This window comes from Pelobates fuscus, chromosome 6 (genome assembly GCF_036172605.1).
Source record: "Pelobates fuscus isolate aPelFus1 chromosome 6, aPelFus1.pri, whole genome shotgun sequence".
NCBI classification, from domain to species: domain Eukaryota; kingdom Metazoa; phylum Chordata; class Amphibia; order Anura; family Pelobatidae; genus Pelobates; species Pelobates fuscus.
The window spans coordinates 170,423,602-170,446,362 of record NC_086322.1 but is presented as its reverse complement, the minus strand read 5'-3'; the positions used below and the strand labels follow the sequence as shown (position 1 = coordinate 170,446,362).

At 41.9% G+C, this 22,761-nt stretch overlaps 1 protein-coding gene across 2 annotated transcripts in view; it reads right to left on the bottom strand.

Moving 5' to 3' along the window:
• SMAD1 (SMAD family member 1) overlaps positions 1 to 22,761 on the bottom strand; it is a 57,837-nt gene that overhangs the window by 24,751 nt on the left and 10,325 nt on the right. For both annotated transcript variants that reach the window (XM_063458478.1, XM_063458477.1), the window contains exon 2: positions 5,765 to 6,296. In XM_063458478.1, the coding sequence (XP_063314548.1) occupies positions 5,765 to 6,164 (400 nt within the window). In that variant the 5' untranslated portion in view covers positions 6,165 to 6,296. The remainder of the gene's footprint in view (positions 1 to 5,764; positions 6,297 to 22,761) is intronic.

Sequence of the window (22,761 nt, the reverse complement as noted above, 5' to 3'; positions counted from 1 at the left end):
GCGTGTTATACGCCAATAAATACAGTAATTCTATTTCTCCGTCTCTGTCCCTATGTTAACGGTCAGGTGCAAAGGGGAAAACTCAAATGAACGACAGGAAGCCAAGATGAAGGTACTCATTTCCAGAATTGAACAGAGTTGACTTCTACATTTAAAGCACCACTCTAAACACCATAACCATCGTACTATCATTCTTTTAGAGGCAGGAGTCCCTTGGTCGTGTTCCACAATAAGTAGCCAGTTTGTGAATGTTTCAAGAGCCCATGCTTCTTCCTGTCTTAACAAGTTGTTCTCATTTTGCTAGGTCAATAGTCACAGATGCTTTCACCCAAAAGATTACATGGAAAAACTGCACAAAATTGACACTAAAGCGGAAGGACAACTTCTGCTAATGTACAAATGTAACAGGACTAAATTAGATTGAGAATTTGTGATGTTGCACGAAATTTACATTTCTTAAATAGAAAGAGAATGTCCCCTTTAGCCACACTCCGGAACCAAAGCTGTGCAGGTGCCCAGGGAACACAAGTAAGTGTCAAATAGCTCAAAAACATTTTAACTACTTACTGTGGGAACTCCTGGTAACATACATTACAGGGCAATTAAAATGAAAGCCATTAACCCCTTAAGGACCAAACTTCTGGAATAAAAGGGAATCATGACATGTCACACATGTCATGTGTCCTTAAGGGGTTAAAAACATTTAATTCAAGAAACACTATACGGTCAGGAACACAAACGTGTATTCCTGACCCTATAGTGTTAAACATGCTAGGCCCCCATAAATAACTAGAAAACTCACTTTACTTTCAGCGCTGCATGTGTCTGCCAGAGCTGGCCCCACCCCCGACCCGCCTCCTTGGCCATCATTACAATTGAATCATTGGACTGGCTGAGATAGTCAATCCTGGTCAGGTCAGCCAAGTAGGTGGGTGTGGGGCGAAGAAACGCCACCCTGGCCAATCAGTATCCTCTCATAGAGATGCATTGAATCAATGCATCTCTATGGGGAGAGTTCAGTGGTGTCTCCATGCAGTGTCTAGAGACACTGAACATCAGTGTGGTACACTGTGCAGCACTGACCCAGAAATCACCTCTAGTGGCAGTCTGTGTAGTGGCCACTAGAGGTGTTCCTAGGCTTTACTGTAAACACTGTATTTTCTCTGAAAAGGCAGTGTTCAAAGCACAAAAGCCTGCAGGGACTGACTATACTCACCAGAAAACCTACATTAAGCTACAATTGTTCTGGTTACTAGTGTCCCTTTAAATCCTTTTTATCCTTCTGCACCTGCGTCATAGGGGAGAGAAATATAAAATATATTTTACTTACCTTGTTTCAAGATCCGAGACTCAGTCCTAATAGCCTCCTGTCTCATATCGTCTGCTGACTTCTCATAGAGAAGCAACAATGTGAAAAAAAAACAAAAAAAACCCACTGCTGTTGAACATCAAAAAAATAAAAAGGAGAGACTCTAGAAGCAGAAACACCATCAGGGAGACAGCCACTAGAGGCATGTTTAGCACAATGATGCAAACATTGCTGTATCTCAAAAAACAGCAATGTTTTGAACTACAGGACCAAAACAGAGGCACTGCACCCAGGTTACACTTCATTAAGAGGAAATGATCTGAGTGCCCATAGAGTTTTTGTTTTTAAACAGAAGAGGGGTCCATCAATGGACTTAAAAATATTCGTTTATGCATGATCTTTTGTAGAGGTTTTATTTTTTGGCCATATGAAGCTATAAGGTCACCGGGTTAGACACCGTACATTTCAAGTGACATACCGTATATACTCGAGTATAAGCCGAGTTTTTCAGCCCATTTTTTGGGCTGAAAAACCCCAACTCGGCTTATACTCGAGTCAGAGTCTGTATTATGGCAATTTGCATTGCCATAATACAGACTGGGGGCTGTGGGGGCTGGCAGAGCTGTACTTACCTTTCCTGCAGCTCCTGTCAGCTCTCTCCTCCTCCGCGCCGTCCGTTCAGCACCTCGGTCAGCTCCCAGTGTAAGTCTCGCGAGAGCCGCGGCTCTCGCGAGACTTACAGTGTGAGCTGATAGAAGGAGCTGCACAGACCGCGCGGAGGAGGAGAGAGCTGACAGGAGCTGCAGGAAAGGTAAGTACAGCTCTGCCAGCCCCCCTCTCCCCCCCACTGAACTACCAATGCCACTGGACCACCAGGGAAGGAGAGCCCCCCTCCCTGCCATATATCAAGCAGGGAGGGGGGACGAAAACAAATATATAAATAAAATAAGAAATAAAATAATAAAAAAAATTAATAATAATAAAAAAAAGGGGTATAAGGACCACTATGGGAGGGGGGGGGGGGTATAAGGACCACTATGGGAGGGAGGGGGGGGGTATAAGGACCACTATGGGAGGGAGGGGGGTATAAGGACCACTATGGGAGGGAGGGGGGGTATAAGGACCACTATGGGAGGGAGGGGGGGTATAAGGACCACTATGGGAGGGAGGGGGGGTGGGTATAAGGACCACTATGGGAGGGAGGGGGGGTATAAGGACCACTATGGGAGGGAGGGGGAGGGGGGTAAGGACCACTATGGGAGGGAGGGGGAGGGGGGTAAGGACCACTATGGGAGGGAGGGGGGGGGGGTAAGGACCACTATGGGAGGGGGGGGGGGATAAGGACCACTATGGGAGGGAGGGGGGGTATAAGGACCACTATGGGAGGGAGGGGGGTATAAGGACCACTATGGGAGGGAGGGGGGTATAAGGACCACTATGGGAGGGAGGGGGGGATAAGGACCACTATGGGAGGGAGGGGGATAAGGACCACTATTGGAGGGAGGGGGGTATAAGGACCACTATGGGAGGGAGGGGGGGTATAAGGACCACTATGGGAGGGGGTGGGATAAGGACCACTATGGGAGGGAGGGGGGGTATAAGGACCATTATGGGAGGGAGGGGGGTATAAGGACCATTATGGGAGGGAGGGGGGGTATATGGAACACTATGGGAGGGATGGGGGGGATAAGGAACACTATGGGAGGGAGAAGGGGGATAAGGACCACTATGAGAGGGAGGGGGTGGGATAAGGACCACTATGGGAGGGGAGGGGGAAGTAAGGACCACTATGGGAGGGGAGGGGGAAGTAAGGACCACTAGGGGAGGGGAGGGTAAGGACCACTAGGGGAGGGGTGAGTCAGGACCACTGGGGGGGGGAGTGAAGGAACACGGGGGTGGGGAGGTAAGGACCACTGAGGGAGGAGGAGGGGAAGTCAGGACATATGGGGGGGGAGGGGGCGGCAAAAAATGTTTTGCCTACGGCGGCAAATATCCTTGCACCGGCCCTGCACACACTGCATTCACACACTGCATTCATGCACACACACACTGCATTCATGCACACACACACTGCACTCATGCACACATACACTGCACTCATACACACACGCTGCACTCATACACACACACATACGCACACACTGCATTCATTATACACACACTGTAAATAAATATTCAATTAATATATTTTTTTTAGGATCTAATTTTATTTAGAAATTTACCAGTAGCTGCTGCATTTCCCACCCTAGTCTTATACTAGAGTCAATAAGTTTTCCCAGTTTTTTGGGATAAAATTAGGGGCCTCGGCTTATATTCGGGTCGGCTTATACTCGAGTATATACGGTACATTAATTTGATACAACCGTCGCATTCAAAAGCTTTCGTTTTGAATGAGACAGTTGCATCACTCTACAGGCTGAAAAAAAAAAGCAGGCAAAATATTTTCTCTCTTTTTTTTTTTAAAGGGACACTATAGTCACCAGAACAACTACAGGTTATTGTATTCTTCTAGTGAGTATAAACATTCCCTTTGCATTTTCTCTGCAAAAAGCCTGGTGTTTACATTGCTCCCTAGGGACACCTCCACTGGCCACTACTCAGATGGCTGCTAGAGGTGCTTCCTGGGGCAGTGCTTCACCATTTGCAGCATTGACATTCAGTGTTTCCACCCTCTGCATGCAGACACGGAAGTTCACTCAGATTCATTGATTACATGCATCTCTATGATTAGAAGCTGATTGACCAGGCTTGTTTTGGCTCTGCCCTTGATAAGCTCAGTCAATCCAATGCTTTCCTTTTGGAAAGCATTGTGATTAGCTTTAAGTAATACTTCTGATGTCAGCCAAGCAGGCAGATAAGGGGTATAGCCAGCAGCAGACTGGAATAATAGTTTACTATATTTAGGGGGACAAAGAGTGCTAGATGGTGATTTTAACACTATAGGGTAAGGAATAAATGTTTGTGTTCCTGGGCCTATAGTGTTCCTTTAAATATTTGCCTCATTTCTTATCCTTTTCACACCCATTACGAGGGGGAGTGAGGGGACATTGATCTAACCAGTGCACTTAACGCTGGGAAAGTGCATTGGGCATGCCCGACAGATTTACTCATGTGCAGTTGGAAGATCTCTTCACCTTGAGGTATCAGATACCTTGGCACCCGCCCCTTGTCAGCTGGAATCATATTTAGTAGCTCCAGACTAACGGAGCTCAAAGTAAACTCAGCATAAAGCTCTTTAAATGCATTTAAATCCCTATGGCTTTGCACCAGTCTGAGGGGTCTCCCTGAATGCCACTGCCGACTGATCAATCAGCGTGGGGCTTTTGCAGCTGCGAAGCACTGATCACCGTGCGATCAGCAGGGATAGCATGCTAGAGTTTAAGCATGAGAAAGATTTCCCTCTCATGCTGCAATCACACAGTAGGGGTACTCAGAGTACACTGTACTGTGTGAACTGGGAAATCCCTCTGCTAATATCAGCAGAAAGAATCCCTCTGAATTGGAGTTAGTGTAGAGTAAAGGTCAATACTTTGCAACAAAACCAGATAATTTGAGAACTCTCAGAACTGGCAAAAGCTCTGAATAATCTCAATAGCTTGCCTTTCAGTTAGTCCCTGCTCAGGTCTCAAAAATATATATTTTTGCTCACTTTTGTCATCACAGAGAATCTATACCATTTTAACAGGAGACTGATCCCACCCACTTTCTGGCATTTCGGATCTGACCTTGTGGACGGGATTAGTCTGATATGGAAATGGTCTAGGTTCTCTCTGTAATGGCAGAAGTGAGCAAACATTTTTTGAGACCTGAGCAGGGACTAACTGAAGAGCAAGATATTGAGGTTTCTTGTACCTTTGTTATCTTATCTGCCAAGATTTAATAATATTTTAGGGTCTGTGTAGAATTAAGATGCGTGTAAGAGAGTAGTTTTTCCCCTTTACATTTCATACTTAATGTTGTGTTAAGTATACATATGGGATATTAGAAGAAAGCCATTTCTGTCCTTTTAAGAAAACAGTATATTGTATGAAAAAAAAATAAAAATATTTGTAAGAACAAAAATTATAGGTTCAGTTTGGATTCAAAACTATGAAATATTTCTAGCATAGCAGGTTGGCTTGGGCCTGCCGTATTTTAACACGGGCAGTCTCAGGGTTAAAATAGTTGCTTTTACAAAAAAGTGCTTCTGTTATGGCAATAAAGTGCACTATGGATTTTAGATGGTGATTGATCAACATAAAATGGAAGCTAGATATAGAAAACCTTATTATAAACCTCCTTTAAAGAGGAAAGACAAACCCCACCACAAAAGAGGATGGGCCAATATTTTATGACCAAACTTTGCTTCAAACTCTATGAATTATACTGCTCTACAAAATGAGGAGAAGAAAATAAAAAAATAAAAAGCCCTTCTATTTTTTACCTTTACAGTATTTTTACAATCAAGATACATACCAGGACTTTCCACTCGCTTATAATGGTAAGGATTGATGCAGACCTCCTTCTGCTTGGAGCCAAATGGATATTCGCAGCACTCCAAAGGTTTCAGTTCATGGTGGCTTTGTAGGTCTGGCCAGCGCCAGACACGACAATAAATCACATGAGGGAGGCCCTTGCGATGAGAGACCTGTAGCCGGCCATCCAAAGAGCGAGGAATTGTGACACAGTTACTGGGCTGCCCGGGACAACTCAGAGCTTTTTCTAGCTCTTCCATTGCTCCTTTTTTCTTCTTAAGCTTCTTCACCAGGGCATCCACCGCTTTCTCAGCCCATTTCTCCTCCTCATCTCCCTGTTTCCACCCAAGCAATCTCTTCACTGCCGGGCTAGTAAAGGAGAATAAGCTGGTCACATTCATTGTGACAAGTCCTTAATTGCGCACTTCTCTCAAGAGTCCAGAACAATGTTTTTGTATTTAATGTTCTTTTGCTGTCGAGATACAAAATGACAGCTATCTGGTGCAAGAGTCAGCCTGCAGCTCCAACAGATTCTAAAAAAGAACAAAAATATGTTAGTTTTAGAGAGAAAGGGAAAGGGTGGGAGGAAATTCCAGATGTTCAATTTGATCATCTGGCAGCAAACAGAAATTTTTTGCATATTGGCTGTAAGCACACATACATACATTTACACATTGAGCACCACCCCCCTGTGAATGTGCTGACCTCTGTTTTGAGAAGGTCAGCTTGTTCCCCTCTCTGTGTTATTCTTAGTTTCAGTTACTATATCAATAGGCAACATGCATGTCAATGCACAATGACACTAGATTTATGTAGCATTTTATACTCGAAATAATCACATGGATCCATCAAGTGGATTACGACACAATGCATGCAAAAAGAAGAGATTAATCAAATTTATAGGCTGCCTTAAGTGCCTTTCAAAGGATCCATTATCAAATAAGTCATATGTGTACCAGTAAGCCACACCAAGAACTAAAAATATATTTTGGAATTTTAGAAGCAAATCACTGCATATGCACCTGAATGACAATTGCAAATAGATAATCAAATTCAGTTTCCTCATATGTTGCAAACTGCCCTTTTAGGAAGTGACCTTCAAGTGTCTTAAAGAGATACTAAGAGCCAAAACCATTACATCTTAATGTTGTGGTTCAGATGCACTTATTCTGGTCTTATTCTCTGAAGATCTTAAACACAAACAAGATCTTAAACCCATTGCAACGCAACAATTTTTCGTCTGTTTCGGCTAAAATAGGGCAGTGGAGTCTGTACATAAAACCTTTTGACTCCAACTACTCCGTTCATGGCAGCATTATATTGCAATTTGCCATATATGCCAGTGTACAAGAAGTTAAAAATATATCTTACAAAAACTAGGAGTTGACTAATATGCAGAATATTAAGCTGTGGATATGTGGCAGAGACAAAAATAAAGTCTTTGCCTGATGCATGCAATACTTTAACCTCTTTTCATACCTCTATAACTTCCAACTTCTTTTCTAAAAAGGTATCGATTTTTTAGACTGCTTGCCATCACCACTCACTGTATTTAGAACGCTTTAGAGTCATTATTTACACTTTTTGCACAAATTTTGGAAGAACTGCGTATACCTGTACAGTTTGCGGTTTGGTTTAATTCATATGTAAATACAGCTGACTGGCTAGGGACCTATTAGGGGAAAGAAAAACAAACTATACGTTTTTGTTTTTAAAATAATCTTATATTATAACAGGTTACAGTAAGTAAATCATTAATTTTATATTAAAAACATTCCACCCACAGATCTAGGCTGGGCACGAAAATTGCACTTTATTTAGTGGGTCAACTTATCCGGCACATATAGGCCTAAACCAGTGTTACAATAAAAAAAATGCAACGGAGCATTACTTTTTTTTTTTTAAACGCACAAACTGAAATCTAAACCGCATTGGACAAAGTAAAAGACAGGGGGGATAAAAGTGCACAAAACAAACTCTACTTTAAATATAGGTGACAAATTCCGCATTGTTTTGACAATATGTTGAGAAAATGTTTGGGTAATCAATACAGCCACCAAATCACGTGCTCAATCAACTTCTCTTGAATAAATCCAAAACTAAGTCACAACAGGACCTTCCACAGCATTTTGTACATCTGTCGCAAAAGTGGTTCTGGAGAAGAATATTTTTGTGCAAAATAATCACCCAAACCAAGATGGCTGCCAGCACACGATAGATCTCTACAATTGTACCAAGGATGAAGAATTTTTGAGTAAATGTAAAGGTTTAATTTTTCAAAGGCATTTGAAAAAAGCAGCAGAATAACCAACTTAACAAAAGCAATAGATTGTCCAACAAATGTTGTTGCTTGGCCAATTAAAAAACCCTTAAGGACCAAACTTCAGGAATAAAAGGGAATCATGACATGTCACACGTCATGTGTCCTTAAGGGGTTAAATGGACTCTCCAGTGCCAGGAAAACATCTGTTTTCCTGTCACAGCAGGACACTGCAGTGCCCCCAGGACTTAACCCTGCAAAGTAATTATTGCAGTTTATAAAAACTAGTGGGAGTTGGCACCCAGACCACTCCAATGGGCAGAAGTGGTCTGGGTGCCTGGAGTGTCCCTTAAATAAAAAACTGGCACATGAACTGTGAGATCAACACTCACACTCGGTGAGGCCTAAAATAGATTGTCTCTAATTGTACAGGCGTATGTGTCCAAGGTAAGACAATGTATATCAAGCAATCTAAGAATGTAGGCATGAAAACAGAGACTAAACACAAGAAAGACTCCAGTTTTCATAGTAAGTCAGTGGTGCAGACAAAATAAAATGGTACTTCTCACCTTAATTTTTTTATTTTTTTTATTTTTTTACCATAAGCACTCTTGGAACAAAATTTGAATAGAATGTAGTGCCTAATACGGGTTGCACTTTACCACTTTAAAATATGGAGAAACAGCACGCAGAATCCACACCACAAATCGAAAGTACTACAGAAAAAAAAAATACAAAAATAAAAAAACAAAAAAAACTTAAATATAACAAACATTTCTGCTTGAGTTTATGGGAAGACACATTTTACCTGCCCAGCTATAAGACCCAAGTATTATATCTCTAATTTTTGGTGCTATTTACATGGTACTTTTAGTCGCACTAAAGTAACCCAATAATTGCTTCCTCTTTTCCGCTTCCTCTAATTTTGTTGTACATCTTCATGTTTGCCATCATCATACCAGCATGATGCTACTAAATGTCAGTTTAGGGAGTTACAGCTTGTCATGTCCTAAATGAATGGCAAGCTAAGCAGTCACACCAACATGCCTAGAATTCTAGCAGACAAAACCCCATGGAAGCTCAGAAAGATTGATGGGAGTTTGAGTTGTACAACGGCTGAGGTGTCTACTAAAGCCATGCATGCATCAAAAGTGTGTTATAGAAAGATGCCACTCAAACAGGTTTCCTTTTCAGATTAAGATACCAGCACATTCCGTGAATCATCCAGGTGCATAAACTTCACCGAGGCCAAATAAGAAATTGTTCAACAATGAAGTCTTTCTCAAAAGTGAACAAGCAAAACAGCTGGTATTCAGCTGACAGTCAGTGCTTTTGTACAATCAAGTTAAAAAGGAGAAGAGGGGCATTCACAGCTGTTGAAGGTGTTATTGAGGATTGGATACATAAAGGCAGAGATACAGTCATCAAGAAAGTAACAGCACTAACAACTACACTTCCACAGATGTTTATGACTACAGGGGAAATATATACTGTAATAAAAAAAACTACGTTTATCAATAATGCACAGGTAATAAAAGTTTGACTCTCCATTACCTAATTTTAGCAAAACACAACTTGCTTTAGACTCCACAGCTCTGTAGGCACGGAGGGCCTGCAAGACCCGGATTGTACAGACTATTTAGAAAGCCATTGGTCCTTATTAAACAACATGCTAAATCATCCTCAGTACAGCTTTTTGAAAGAAGGAATCAGCATTTACCACAGTCAACTGAGCCACTGTAAGATCTTATGGAGTTTTATGATAAAATAGCCAAAAGCAATCTTCAAATGCCGTTTAACTTTGGCTACCGTGATGCCTACCCTAAGGAGCTCTATAGAGTTAGGAATACAGTCTGTATACCAAATGTTAGTGTTCCTGTCCCTTGTGGTATCAGGTATGTCCCACCCCACCAGTCATTTAAAGGGTTAAAAACTTTTACAAACCTTGTTCCAGAGCAGAGGCTACCTCGGCATTGTTTAGCTTTCCTACCACTAAGGAGGCATGGCCACCTTCACCATGGTGCAATCCAATGCTCCTCAAAAGGGACATAATGCTTTCCTATGGGGGCTTCCACATCATGCTAGATCACTATTTACTAGATATACCCCAACTTAAAACATCCACGCATTTAATTCTGTATTTTTTCATTGGGGGTATAGCTAAAAACAGCTTGCAAAAAAATGCCTGCTTTTGCAAGCCCTCTCCAAACCCAACCCAGACTTCCTGCAGCTGTCCGAGCACAGACTCAATGTAGATCAATGAGAAGTCTTTTGCAAGGCAGGTGCTTTGGTCAATTGCTGCCTCTTAAGTTTAGCTCCACTGAGCGAATAAAACGAGGAAGTAACACGATCTGTTAGCTTGAAAGCCAAAAGGGATGTAACCAGGTTAATTTATAAAAAATAAAAAAAAAGTGAACATTTATATTGAAATCTGCACTTTTTGCAAAATGAAAAAAAAAAAAAATATATATATATATATATATATATATAAATACACACTTCACAAATAAAGCTTTCCAGCAAGCTAAAGTTGTTTCCTTTACTCTGCTATGAAAATAAAAATATTGCAGTTCAAAAATAACTAAAACAAAACTAAAAACAGGGACAGTGCTCAACACTTCATTGTGATGAAGTGGTCTGGTTAGCTGTAGTATTCCTTAAATGCATGCATGTTTCCATTGAAATATTTCACCTAAGCTGATTTGCTTTTTTTGTTTGTGTATTTGAGGGTCCCTTTAAGGCTTCCCCAATGAATATTTCAAAGCTCAAGATAATAAATTATAAAAAAAAACAAAAAAACTTTCGATCTTCCATGCCCTCTCGGAGGCTACGCGGTCCAATCACAGGCTTCTCATTAATAAGCCTGTGATTGGAACATACCATTGGCTCAGAATGCACTCATGAGCTCTGGGCAAGCAAGGAATGAGAGGATTTTATTAGTAAAAAAATAAATAAAAAGCACAAAAAATATGCAAAGGAGGGATTCAAGAAGGAGCATGGGAGACAAATCTCAGTATATGCAGGTTTCGAGCATAAACATGTTCCTCTCACCATGAGCACTTCAAGTCATGAAGCGAAGTGAAAAACTAACCCTTTCACTTCAAGCTAATGCTACCTAGGCCCATACCAAGATAAACATTTGTACACCCTTAAGTTTAGAATGGAAGAAAAAAAAAAAAAGTTATAATCTTCAAGCCAACAAAAGAAACACAAACAACTCCAACTACAAGTTTACACTGCTGACAGAGTAAAAAAAATAAAAATTATTCATATAGGTCTATAAACTGACAGAGGAAGAAAAAAAATTACCGTATATACTCGAGTATAAGACGAGTTTTTCAGCACATTTTTTGTGCTGAAAAACACTCACTCGTCTTATACTCGAGTCAGTTGTCTGTATTATGGCAATTTTCATTGCCATAATACAGACAAGGACCGGGGGCTGTCAGGAAGCTGTAACTTACCTTCACAGCAGCTCCTGTCAGCTCCCTTCTCTCTCCTCCGTCCGTGCAGCTCCCAGGTCGGCTTCCTCTGCAACTCTCGCGAGAGCCGCGGGGTCAGAGCGTTGCCACTGGTTATCGTGGCAACGCTCCGCGCGGCCGCGAGAGTTGCAGAGGGAGCTGACCTGGGAGCTGCACGGACGGAGGAGAGAGAAGGGAGCTGACAGGAGCTGCGGTGAAGGTAAGTTACAGCTTCCTGACAGCCCCCCTCCTACAGCCCATCCACTGGACCACCAGGGAGTGAGAGCCCCCCTCCCTGGCCAGCTAACAAGCAGGGAGGGGGGACGATAAAAAAAATAATAATAAAAAAATAATAATAATAATAAAAAAATAATAACATTAAAAAATATATATATCACAATAATAATTAAATAATAATAATTAATAAAATGCCCACCCCCACCAATGCTCTGCACTCACACACACACACACTGCATTCATACACACACTGCACTGCATTCATTATATACACACACTGCATTCATACACACACTGCATTCATACACACACTGCATACACACTGCATACACACTGCATACACACTGCATTCATACACACACTGCATACACACTGCATTCATACACACACTGCACTGCATTCATTATATACACACACTGCATACACACTGCATACACACTGCATTCATACATACACACATACACACACTGCATTCATACATACACACATACACACACTGCATTCACACTGCACGCATACACACTGCACTGCATTCATTATATACACACACTGCATACACACTGCATTCATACACACACTGCATAAACACTGCATTCATACATACACACATACACACACTGCATTCACACTGCACTCATACACACACTGCACTGCATTCATTATATACACACTGCACTCATATACACACACTGCACTGCATTATATACACTGCACTCATATACACACACTGCACTCATATACACACACTGCACTCATATACACACACTGCACTCTATTCATTATATACACACACTGCACTCATACATACACACTGCATTCATTATATACACACTGCACTCATATACACACTGCACTCATATACACACACTGCACTCCATTCATTATATACACACTGCATACACACTGCACTCATACACGCACTGCATTCATTATACACACACTGCACTCATATACACACACTGCACTCATATACACACACTGCACTCATATACACACACTGCACTCTATTCATTATATACACACTGCATTCATACACACACTGCACTCATACATACACACTGCACTCATATACACACACTGCACTCATATACACACACTGCACTCATATACACACACTGCACTCATATACACACACTGCACTCATATACACACACTGCACTCATATACACACACTGCACTCATATACACACACTGCACTCATATACACACACTGCACTCCATTCATTATATACACACTACATACACACACAGCATTCATATACACACTGCATTCATACACACCCACACACACACTGCATTCATTATATACACACACTGTAAATAAATATTAAATTAATATAATTTTTTTAGGATCTAATTTTATTTAGAAATTTACCAGTAGCTGCTGCATTTTCCACCCTAGTCTTATACTCGAGTCAATAAGTTTTCCCAGTTTTTTGGGGTAAAATTAGGGGCCTCGGCTTATACTCGAGTATATACGGTAAATAAAAATACTTCAAATCTGCAGGATGAAGCTGGCCACTGTCCAGATCACCTGTGAAGAACCACCACAACACCCAAGCTAAATACAGGAGGAAGTGCTTGTTTAAGCGACACAAAAGAATGAAATTCCTTATCTTTCCCAGTGGAGGGATTCAACAATTGGGTGTGTGGTGTAGAGTTGTGTGCAAGTCTGCAAAAGGATACGACTTGGAAAGATGTTTCCTTTGATGCCTGCAAGGAGTATGGATGCCTTTCCGTTGCAGAGGACTGTGATTAAATTATGCAATTAGAGCTGAGTAGACAGATCTATATATAGTGGCTATCCTGCTTTTGTGCTGCTCCACACACCCACACAGATGTGCCTTTTGGTAAAAACACCACCTGTTTTCCAGGGATGGTTCAAAAAGTCAGGGGGAGCTGGGAGGGATGTGTGTACATAATGTGCAGGAAAGAAAGGGTGGAGGAGAAACTTTAATTTATGGAAGGGTCTGTTTAGTACAGGACAATTCTAGCTCCATGCAAGCTTTGGAAGCGTACAAGCCAAGTATAAAAATGATAATACACAAATGGAATTCTTATGTAAACAATCTGATGCAGATGTGTAGAGATAGGACAGTTAAACAATGTAGATTTCTGGTCTATGTATGGTATAGTAGTATGAAAACAAGTTTCCCACTGCAGACGCTTTCCACTTACAACGGCATGAATGGGTTAAATAGGACATAACTCGATCAATAGATACACTAACATCCTCTCAGTCTTCCTTTTCATGAGGAAACTGCCACTTGAGAAACTAAAATTGTTACCCTAACTTAGATTTATTACAGCATCACGGAATCATCTAGACAAGAGCAAACTTATGGGACAATACATATAGGATAATAAAAAAACAAAACAAAAAAAAAAACACTCACACCACACTCCCATATTTATGGATCGATCATATATACATACACACACACACACACACACACACACACACACACACACACACACACAAAAAAACAACACACCACTATTTGTATGGCCCCTGTCCCTTGTAATATCCACCTCCCTCGTCCAGCAGTATAGTATAGTATAATATATATATATATATATATATATATATATATATATATATATATATATATATTTTTTTTTTTAAACATTGCCTTTTTCCAGCGCTAAAATGCTCTCGGCGCAGCTCACCTCTCTGCCTCCCAAGACATCATTGAGGAAGTATGGTCCAATCATATGTTCTTTAAAGAGGAGCATCAGGGACCTGACTGGTATTCACAGTGAGAGTGATGTGTGCGCTCTTTCAATGCTTCAAATAGGAAAGCATTGAATTCAGTGCTTTGCTATGAGCTTCTGTGTTATGTGACAGTTTTACTCTATCAATGCAGCGAAAGCGCCTCTAGTGTTAATCTGGAAGACTGCTATGATGATAGTGCAAATCACTCTGGATAGAGATATAAGAGAAGTAATCTTGCAGATTAAATTTCAGATTACATGTATGGATTTTTGTTAAGGGAAATTCTCCATTTCGCCTGAAGATTAGTGCGACCACTATCTGGGTTTGCATCAGTGCCCAAGATTGAAAAGGTCACTATTGGACTACTACTTCTTCCAATACATTGCATGCTGAAGCAGCTCACAGATTGGATAGGTGAAACAATTCTCAGAACTGAACTTGCATGATAAAGTTATGCCATCTCTTTTCAAACTGGCCATTTGATTTCCTGTATCTGGGCTTTTAGTGTGTGCACGAGCATGTGTAGGGAATCGTTGGAAAATGATGCAAGGAGTGCCACAGTGGAGAGGGTGTTTTATATAAGTCTCTGTTGCAAACCACCATCACCAACTGAAAGACTGGTAACGTGCACCATTAGTAAAACATTAGCTTAAATATTAATGTTAATCTAAGCTTAAACAAAAATCGATCTGTGCCGATTTACCTGGGGAGTGTTAAAGTGAAACAGATGTGTGCCGTTAAATACCGTATATGCTAGAGTATAAGCCGACCCGAATATAAGCCGAGGCCAATAAACTGGGAAAACTTATTGACTCGAGTAGACTCTAGTAGAAGACTAGGGTGAGAAATGCAGCAGCTACTTGTAAATCTCTAACTAAAATTAGATCCTAAAAAAATTATATTAATTGAATATTTATTTGCAGTGTGTGTGATGCAGTGTGTGTGATGCAGTGTGTGTGTGTATGAGTGCAGTGTGTGTGTGTGTGTGTATGTGTATGAGTGCAGTGTGTGTGTATGTGTATATGTGTATGAGTGCAGTGTGTGTGTATGTGTATATGTGTATGAGTGCAGTGTGTGTGTGTGTGTGTATGTGTATGAGTGCAGTGTGTGTGTGTATGTGTATGAGTGCAGTGTGTGTGTGTATGTGTATGAGTGCAGTGTGTGTGTGTATGTGTATGAGTGCAGTGTGTGTGTGTATGTGTATGAGTGCAGTGTGTGTGTGTATGTGTATGAGTGCAGTGTGTGTGTGTATGTGTATGAGTGCAGTGTGTGTGTGTATGTGTATGAGTGCAGTGTGTGTGTGTATGTGTATGAGTGCAGTGTGTGTGTGTATGTGTATGAGTGCAGTGTGTGTGTGTATGTGTATGAGTGCAGTGTGTGTGTGTATGTGTATGAGTGCAGTGTGTGTGTATGTGTATGAGTGCAGTGTGTGTGTATGTGTATGAGTGCAGTGTGTGTGTGTGTGTGTATGTGTATGAGTGCAGTGTGTATGTGTATGTGTGCAGTGTGTGTGTGTGTGTATGTGTGCAGTGTGTGTGTGTATGTGTGCAGTGTGCAGTGTGTGTGTGCAGTGTGTGTGTGAGAGTGCAGTGTGTGTGTGTGTATGAGTGCAGTGTGTGTGTGTGTATGAGTGCAGTGTGTGTGTGTGTATGAGTGTATGAGTGCAGTGTGTGTGTATGTGTGTATGAGTGCAGTGTGTGTGTATGTGTGTATGAGTGCAGTGTGTGTGTATGTGTGTATGAGTGCAGTGTGTGTGTATGTGTGCAGTGTGCAGTGTGTGTGTATGAGTGCAGTGTGTGTGTGTGTGAATGCAGTGTGTGTGTATGAATGCAGTGTGTGTGTGTATGAGTGTATGTGTGTATGAGTGTGTGTGTGCAGTGTGTGTGTGCAGTGTGTGTGTGCAGTGTGTGTGTGCAGTGTGTGTGTGCAGTGTGTGTGTGCAGTGTGTGTGTGCAGTGTGTGTGTGCAGTGTGTGTGTGCAGTGTGTGTGTGCAGTGTGTGTGTGCAGTGTGTGTGTGCAGTGTGTGTGTGCAGTGTGTGTGTGCAGTGTGTGTGTGCAGTGTGTGTGTGCAGTGTGTGTGTGCAGTGTGTGTGTGCAGTGTGTGTGCAGTGTGTGTGTGCAGTGTGTGTGTGCAGTGTGTGTGTGCATGTGTGTGTGTGCAGTGTGTGTGTGCAGTGTGTGTGTGTGCAGTGTGTGTGTGTGCAGTGTGTGTGTGTGCAGTGTGTGTGTGTGCAGTGTGTGTGTGTGTGCAGTGTGTGTGTGTGTGCAGTGTGTGTGTGTGCAGTGTGTGTGTGTGCAGTGTGTGTGTGTGCAGTGTGTGTGTGCAGTGTGTGTGTGCAGTGTGTGTGTGTGCAGTGTGTGTGTGCAGTGTGTGTGTGTGCAGTGTGTGTGTGTGCAGTGTGTGTGTGTGCAGTGTGTGTGTGCAGTGTGTGTGTGCAGTGTGTGTGTGCAGTGTGTGTGTGCAGTGTGTGTGTGCAGTGTGTGTGTGCAGTGTGTGTGTGTATGAATGCAGTGTGTGTGTGTGTGTATGAATGCAGTGTGTGTGTGTATGAATGCAGTGTGTGTGTGTATGAATGCAGTGTGTGTGTATGAATGCAGTGTGTATGAATGCAGTGTGTATGAATGCAGTGTGTGTGTGTATGAATGCAGTGTGTATGAATGCAGTGTGTATGTGTATGTGTATGTGTGCAGTGTGTGTGTGCAGTGTGTGTGTGTGCAGTGTGTGTGTGAGAGTGCAGTGTGTGTGTGTGTATGAGTGCAGTGTGTGTGTGTGTGTGTATGAGTGCAGTGTGTGTGTGTGTGTGTATGAGTGCAGTGTGTGTGTGTGTGTGTGTATGAGTGCAGTGTGTGTGTGTATGAGTGCAGTGTGTGTGTATGTGTGTATGAGTGCAGTGTGTGTGTATGTGTGTATGAGTGCAGTGTGTGTGTATGTGTGCAGTGTGCAGTGTGTGTGTATGAGTGCAGTGTGTGTGTGTATGAGTGCAGTGTGTGTGTGCAGTGTGTGTGTGTGTGTATGAATGCAGTGTGTGTGTGTATGAATGCAGTGTGTGTGTGCAGTGTGTGTGTGCAGTGTGTGTGTGCAGTGTGTGTGTGCAGTGTGTGTGTGCATGTGTGTGTGTGCAGTGTGTGTGTGTGCAGTGTGTGTGTGTGCAGTGTGTGTGTGCATGTGTGTGTGTGCAGTGTGTGTGTGTGCAGTGTGTGTGTGTGCAGTGTGTGTGTGTGCAGTGTGTGTGTGTGCAGTGTGTGTGTGTGTGCAGTGTGTGTGTGTGCAGTGTGTGTGTGTGCAGTGTGTGTGTGTGTGCAGTGTGTGTGTGTGCAGTGTGTGTGTGTGTGCAGTGTGTGTGTGTGCAGTGTGTGTGTGTGTGTGCAGTGTGTGTGTGTGCAGTGTGTGTGTGTGCAGTGTGTGTGTGTGCAGTGTGTGTGTGTGTGTGCAGTGTGTGTGTGTGCAGTGTGTGTGTGTGCAGTGTGTGTGTGTGCAGTGTGTGTGTGTGCAGTGTGTGTGTGCAGTGTGTGTGTGCAGTGTGTGTGTGCAGTGTGTGTGTGTGTGTATGAATGCAGTGTGTGTGTGTGTGTGTATGAATGCAGTGTGTGTGTGTATGAATGCAGTGTGTGTGTGTATGAATGCAGTGTGTGTGTGTATGAATGCAGTGTGTATGAATGCAGTGTGTGTGTGTATGAATGCAGTGTGTATGAATGCAGTGTGTATGAATGCAGTGTGTATGAATGCAGTGTGTATGAATGCAGTGTGTATGAATGCAGTGTGTATGAATGCAGTGTGTATGAATGCAGTGTGTATGAATGCAGTGTGTATGAATGCAGTGTGTATGAATGCAGTGTGTATGAATGCAGTGTGTATGAATGCAGTGTGTATGAATGCAGTGTGTATGAATGCAGTGTGTATGAATGCAGTGTGTATGAATGCAGTGTGTATGAATGCAGTGTGTATGAATGCAGTGTGTATGAATGCAGTGTGTATGAATGCAGTGTTTGAGTGTGTGATGCAGAGCCTTGGTGGGGGTGGGCATTTTTATTTTAATAGTTTTTTTTGTTATATTTTTTTTTAATTATTATTATTATTATTAATATTTTTTTCGTCCTCCCCTCCACATGGCAGGGAGGGGGGCTCTCACTCCCTGGTGGTATAGTGGAATTGGCAGTTCAGTGGGGGGGAGGGGGGCTGGCAGGAAGCGCTTCCCTCTCCTGCAGCTCCTGTCAGCTCCCTTCTCCTCCACGCCGGTCCATGCAGCTCCTCTGTCAGCTCACAGTGTAAGTCTCGCGAGAGCTGCACTATGACCCCGCGGCTCTCGCGAGACTTACACTGGGAGCTGACAGAGGTGCTGAAAGGACCGGCGCGGAGGAGAAGGGAGCTGACAGGAGCTGCAGGAGAGGTAAGCGCTCGCTGCCAGCCCCCAGTCTGTATTATGGCAATGTAAATTGCCATAATACAGACACTGACTCGAGTATAAGCCGAGTTGGGGTTTTTCAGCACAAAAAAATGTGCTGAAAAAACAACTCTGCTTATACTCGAGTATATACGGTAAACTGCTTCCAATTGCAGGGTTAGATAATACAGTTTGAGGTCATATTACTAGCCAGGCCTTAAAGTTTACTCTCCTTTGCAAGCTTGGAGAGTCCATTGAACACTCTGCAGGAGTGATCTTCTACTCGCTGTTTCTACATTTTTACTCACGCAAATCATATTAACTAAAAAAACACCAAAACAAATTTAGCTTAGTGAAGCAGTTTGTTGTTAAGATTATGCCCCTGCAGTCTAAGTGCTTGATTCCCTGGCATTTAGGAATTAAGTATGGTTTATGTCGCCATAGCCACGCCTCCACTGGCTGTGACTTACGCTGCCTCCACATACACTTCCTGTAAAGAGAGATAACTTTTTAACTTTATCAAATATTGTATTTAAAATGTCTCCCCTTCTGCTCTGTTCATGGTCTTCTACAGAAGCCTCCTATGTGCGATTTACGTTCAATTAACAGAGCAGTAGATAAAACCCATCTAAAAGTAATGGTAAGTAGATTGGAAACCATTCCATGGTGGCAGTTTGAGTCACTGCCAGAAAAGGTGTGGCTAGGGCTCCAAAGGGGAAAAAAAATAAAGTGATTTAACTTCATATGGCAGATAATTGAGCAGTGAGACTGCAGTCATGGTATATAACACCTAAACTGCTATATTAAGTTAAAATTATTTTTGTGCCTATAGTGCCCCTTTAAAGTATTTAAGAGTTAACAGGTCTTCAAACTGATTGTAACTCCCCATAGAAGGGGAATGCCAACCATATTTCTAGCAAAAGCCACCGGGATTTATGTACCAATTGTATAAAAAAAAATTATTTGAGTTCCAGTGCATTAACCAAGCATTAAGACAAAGCGAATTTCTGAAAAGTAGAAAAAAAATAAATATATATATATCCTGGTGAACATCTACATTATCTTCGAAAAAAGAAAAAAAAAAAAAGCCACAAGGGCAGCATTTGTTTTATATAAAAGTAGTATCTTTTATTGCTGCATGCCTGAGGGTAGAGAACTGCATACACTGCTACCAATGGCCTACATTGGTCTATTTAGTGTTAAAAAGAAAAAGGGCTAGTGATTTATTGCAGGATGTCCAGCATACACAGACTCTGTAAGCATTTAGCCATCCACCCCCACTCTTCCCAACTCCACCTTCTTTGAAAAAAGTGTGAAGTGCAGCCTAGCAAATTTTTTTAATCTGCTCTTTCATATTGCAAAAAGAAGTGGATACTTTTATGCTACTAGTTTATTTTAGCACGTACACAGCACAAAAGCCTTCTGCAGAGTTTTACAGATTAAAGAAATGGTGAAGAAACGGTCAACCAAATGTAGAAACTGAAGATTTTGAGTTCTTGGCCATCAAGCTTACAAGCTATTCTGTAAAATAACAGGTACAGATAAGTTTGTGAAAGACAAATATAGTTTGAGAAAAGAATGGGTTATTATTTCATAGAAATAATATGCAAACCTCTTAAGATATTCTTTAAAAAAAAAAAAAAATTGAGTGAAAATTCTGAGGAGACAAATGGGACAGTTCTGGGAAGGACCGTAAATGCAGTGAGAGATGGGGATCCTCATATCAGATTTTTGTAACTGGCAGGTATCTAGCGGCAAGGGCTCAGGTGTAAGACGAAGCAGATCTGATGAGAACTTTTAACTGTGGTAAGTTAATTAAAGGACCACTAAAGGCACACATACCGTACAACATTACCTCAATGAGTTGTCTGGATGCAGCAGTCCTGTTTTAACCCTTCAGTGTAAAACATTGAAGTCAAATGTGGTTAAATAGACCTTTAGTGGCCATCAGGAAAAAAGGCACTAGAGGTGCTTCTGCCTCTAGGACAGAGTCAAACTGTTCAATTAAATGCTGCTGCTAACAAAAACATGACACTTCAAGTGGACTACGTCATCCATAAACTATGGATATTAAAATAACTATCAGGTACAGTTCATCTATAAATTATGCTGTGAGTAGATAGAAAGATTTACTTTCTAGAAGAAGTTCACTCCTTCCTCTGCGACGATGGCTGCTGTATCATTTAGATGCGGCTTGGTTGCACATGCAGCTCAATATCTGTGTTAACTTAAATGTCAGCATTCAATGTCTCTTTAAAACTCTAGGGAAGATACATGCATATATGCTCTAAATAAAACGCCACAATTATATTTGCATGTGCCATGCCTCCATGGGGTTTGTCAAGCACTGGTTTCCTGACACACCTCAATTCATAAACCCTATGTCAGATAATATTGTAGCGGGTGTGCTTAATTGTTCATAAATCCTACAGATTGTAAGATCGTAAGAGCAGGGTCCTCCTCTTCAACCAATTGTTTCTGTAAAATTTTGTAACAGTCTTATTTATTGCTAAAAATTCTGTTTACAATAATATTGCAAAGCGCTGCAGAATAAGTTATCGCTATATAGAGGAGAGCTAAGAAATTATATATACACACACACACAATTTCTTTTCAAGGAAGGAGCTAAAGATCTAGGCTTCACTATTCTTTTGTGTATGCTGCTCTCGCACAGTGCACAAGCAGACAAGCACTAATAATAGCCATGCTAGATGCATTTTAAAAGTGATACTATGGGCACTTAGACCAGTGTTCTGGGTGCAATGTTCCTGCTCCCTTAAAGGACCACTATAGGCACCCAGACCACTTGAGCTTAATGAAGTGGTCTGGGGGTGCCAGGTCCAGCTAGGTTTAACCCCTTAAGGACACATGACATGTGTGACATGTCATGATTCCCTTTTATTCCAGAAGTTTGGTCCTTAAGGGGTTAACCCTTTTTTCTATAAACATAGCAGTTGCAGAGAAACTGCTATGTTTATAATAGGGTTAATCCAGCCTCTAGTGGCTGGCTCATTGACAGCCACTAGAGAACTTCCGCGCTTCTCACTGTGATTTTCACAGTGAGAAGACGCCAGCATCCATAGGAAAACATTGTGAATTCAGCCGAGGAGGAGAGTCCCTCGCCCAGCGCTGGAGAAAGAGGTAAGTTTAACCCCTTCCATCCCCTAGAGGCCGGCGGGAGGGGGACCCTGAGGGTGGGGGCACCCTCAGGGCACTATAGTGCCAGGAAAACAAGTAGGTTTTCCTGGCAATATAGTGGTACTTTAAGCTTGCAATGTAAAACTTGGCTGTTTTAGCGAAACTCATGTTCACATTGCAGTATTAATACTGCACATAGGGGCGATTTATCAGAGAGCCAATAGAGGCGCTTCCTGCAGTTTCACAAAATTTGACTCTGTGAAACAATGCTGGACATCCTCACGTGTTAAAAAAAACCTATAGAAGAACATAGAGTTAATGTATTCCTATGGGAAAGACCTAATGCATGAGCGGCGCATGCGTATTAGGTTCACCCTATTGACGGATGTCGGAAGAGAAGCTCAACCTAGCATCAGTTCTAGAATCAGTTAAGTCCTCGTGGAACACCAACAGTCCAGGATTAATGCATTTCTTTGTTTTATTCCAAAAGGAGATACCGACAAAACATGGACTGTTGGTGGTCCATGTAGACTGGGTTGGGGAACACTGGTTTTACCCCTTAAGGACCAAACTTCTGGAATAAAAGGAAATCATGACATGTCAGACATGTCATGTGTCCTTAAGGGGTTAGAGGATTAGTTATGTAATCCTTTACATGGGGCATAAAGCAGCAGAGGGACATAATAGAGTTTATAAATACAGGTTTGTATTCCCAACACTATAGTGTTCCATTAAGCACGTGGGTGACGTCCTTTTAAATGTTGAAGGAAACTTTCTTCTAGAGGGCAAAGAAAGCTTTTGCT